Raw genomic sequence first — 2,212 nt, forward strand, 5'->3', positions numbered from 1 at the left:
GCCTAATTTCCTTGGAGAAAAAAAAAAGGTACCTTCAGTAGTGTATCTGCAGACCCTCACTGCTTTTTCATCTCCCACCACTCAGACCTCAAACTACTGGGTGAATGCCAGGCATAATGAAAACACACTGCTGCTTCTTAAGCTTCTGCAATTTCTCTATCTAATCCCTTTCCACATGCAAAAACTTCGCATCATTTTAGGCTTAAGATTTTTATACCTTAATATAGGCTTCTATAAATGCTTTGAAATTTGCTAAGAAAATGAGAACAATCCTGGGCACTGAGGGGAACAGAAGTCATTAAACAAGTTAATATTAGAAAATGAGATACAAGATCAAAACAAACAAGGAAGCAACAAAGAGCCAACATGAGTAAACACACACACAAAATCATCCCCCCCCCCTTCTGCTGGCTGTGCAAACCTAACCAGAGGTCTGCGCTGCGAACAAAGGCTGTCTGACGCAGGGGCGGCTCGGGAGATCCACAGTGGCTTTTAGATACTGTCCAGAAGTATGATGTTTAGGAGACATCCCAAGAAAACACACACCCATGCCTCCACCCATCATAAGATGTGGCTTCCACGGACTTCTGAAAATCATACCCACCGCGTTTTGACTTAAACACCACAAAAGGCAAAATCCCAAACTTGTGTGCTTCAGAGCAAACAGCCCGAGTGTTCGTGCCTGCAGCAAACAAGCCTTTCAGCAACATCCCTCAAGCAAAACTAGAAACCTCTCTCCTGGCTCCTTAGACCCTCCTTTCAATATATTTTTATGATGGAGGAAAAAAGCAGTCTCAAAACATTTGCAGCCACCCAGAAAGATGTCTACAACACTCCGCCCCCTCCTCCCCCCAAACCTTCATTTTTGACCTTGTTTTTAGATTTTGGTCACATGCTGCAGCCACCCTTGTACAGGCTGGATTCAGAACAGCTCCCAGTTTAATGTACTTAAGAGGTGGGAACTACAGCACCATTATTTACGCACGGAGTGCATCCTCACAAATTATTTACATATGTTTGAAACAGCTGTATAACATGACTGAAATGAAGCTGAAGCCAGGGATGTAATATATATAGAAGTAGCATGGAAAGACATAAGGACCATGTTGCCAGTAAATATTGCCATGTAACTACAGACAGGGTATAACACCACTGCCTTTCCAGACTGGGACATACGGTTCTGTGCTGCTTCGCTAGATACCATTTTTCGGTAGGCAAGATTACAGTGGTATTAAAGAAGTTTTATATCTCTCTTTCTCTCAATTTCTACATGTTATAGCATTATCACCCCTATAATTAGCTTTGTGTAGGTTTTAGGCTCATTCTGTCAGTAGATTCCTATGAAACCACAAAAATGAATAGTTTTTAGGAAATACTGTAGGTTCTTTCTCTGACACCCAATACAATACTTCTAAGAAAAGAACTGCATTCAAGAAACAGGAAAAATTCACGGAGCAGTGCTTCAGCTGCAAAGGATCAAAACTTGCAAACTTGTTTGCACTTATCTATCCACATTCACGTTATGTATCACATTTCCAGTTACTCTGAATATCCTTTTTTCAAGATCGCACAATTAAATCTTTTCTAAGTTTCTTTATAGTCATAGTTGCAGTAAGTTTATGCTTAATTTCAGATACTACCGTCCTTAGTATATATATATACTTAGTATATTACCATATATATAAAATAGACATACGTATGACACACATACATTGCCACATCTCTATTAGCCACAGACACCCTCTGCTCCGTAGCTGTCTCCCCCAGGCCAGCCCCGCACCAAGCCCAGCACCAAACTCACCACGTGCCTGACGGCCCTGAAGGCAGCCGTGATGAGCATCACCTTCCAGGGTTCCTCAAAGTCCTCGGGCATGGGGCTGTAGATGTAGTAAGCAAGGAGGGCAGAGGCGAGGCAGAGGCCCAGCAGCTTGGCTCCCATGTCTGCAGGCACACCTCCTCCCAGACTGACTGACTAAGGGCTCTCACTGACTCTTAAGAGCTGCAAGCCAGCACACACGCGTAGGGCAAAGTTAATCCCATGTTTTGTTTGGGTCCCAGCCAAGAGGTGATTTCTCATCGGATCACCCGGGGCAGAGGTTACTTTGCCATGAAGCTCCTGAGAAAACATGTTTCTTCAGCACGGCGTACAGCCGCTCGGAGCCGATTGAGTCAGCACGCCAACCCCAGATTAAACATAGAATCATAGAATCAT

General features: G+C 43.6%; 1 protein-coding gene across 1 annotated transcript in view; it reads right to left on the reverse strand.

Annotated features, from left to right (window-relative positions):
• Positions 1–1,939, reverse strand: part of AADAC (arylacetamide deacetylase) — an 11,430-nt gene extending 9,491 nt beyond the window's left edge. Inside the window, exon 1 of the mRNA XM_009577294.1 lies at positions 1,802–1,939. Coding sequence (XP_009575589.1) covers positions 1,802–1,939 — 138 coding nt within the window. The remainder of the gene's footprint in view (positions 1–1,801) is intronic.
• Between the last annotated feature and the right edge of the window lie 273 nt (positions 1,940–2,212).

The sequence above is a fragment of the Fulmarus glacialis genome, unplaced genomic scaffold (assembly GCF_000690835.1).
Source record: "Fulmarus glacialis isolate BGI_N327 unplaced genomic scaffold, ASM69083v1 scaffold50934, whole genome shotgun sequence".
NCBI classification, from domain to species: Eukaryota; Metazoa; Chordata; class Aves; order Procellariiformes; family Procellariidae; genus Fulmarus; species Fulmarus glacialis.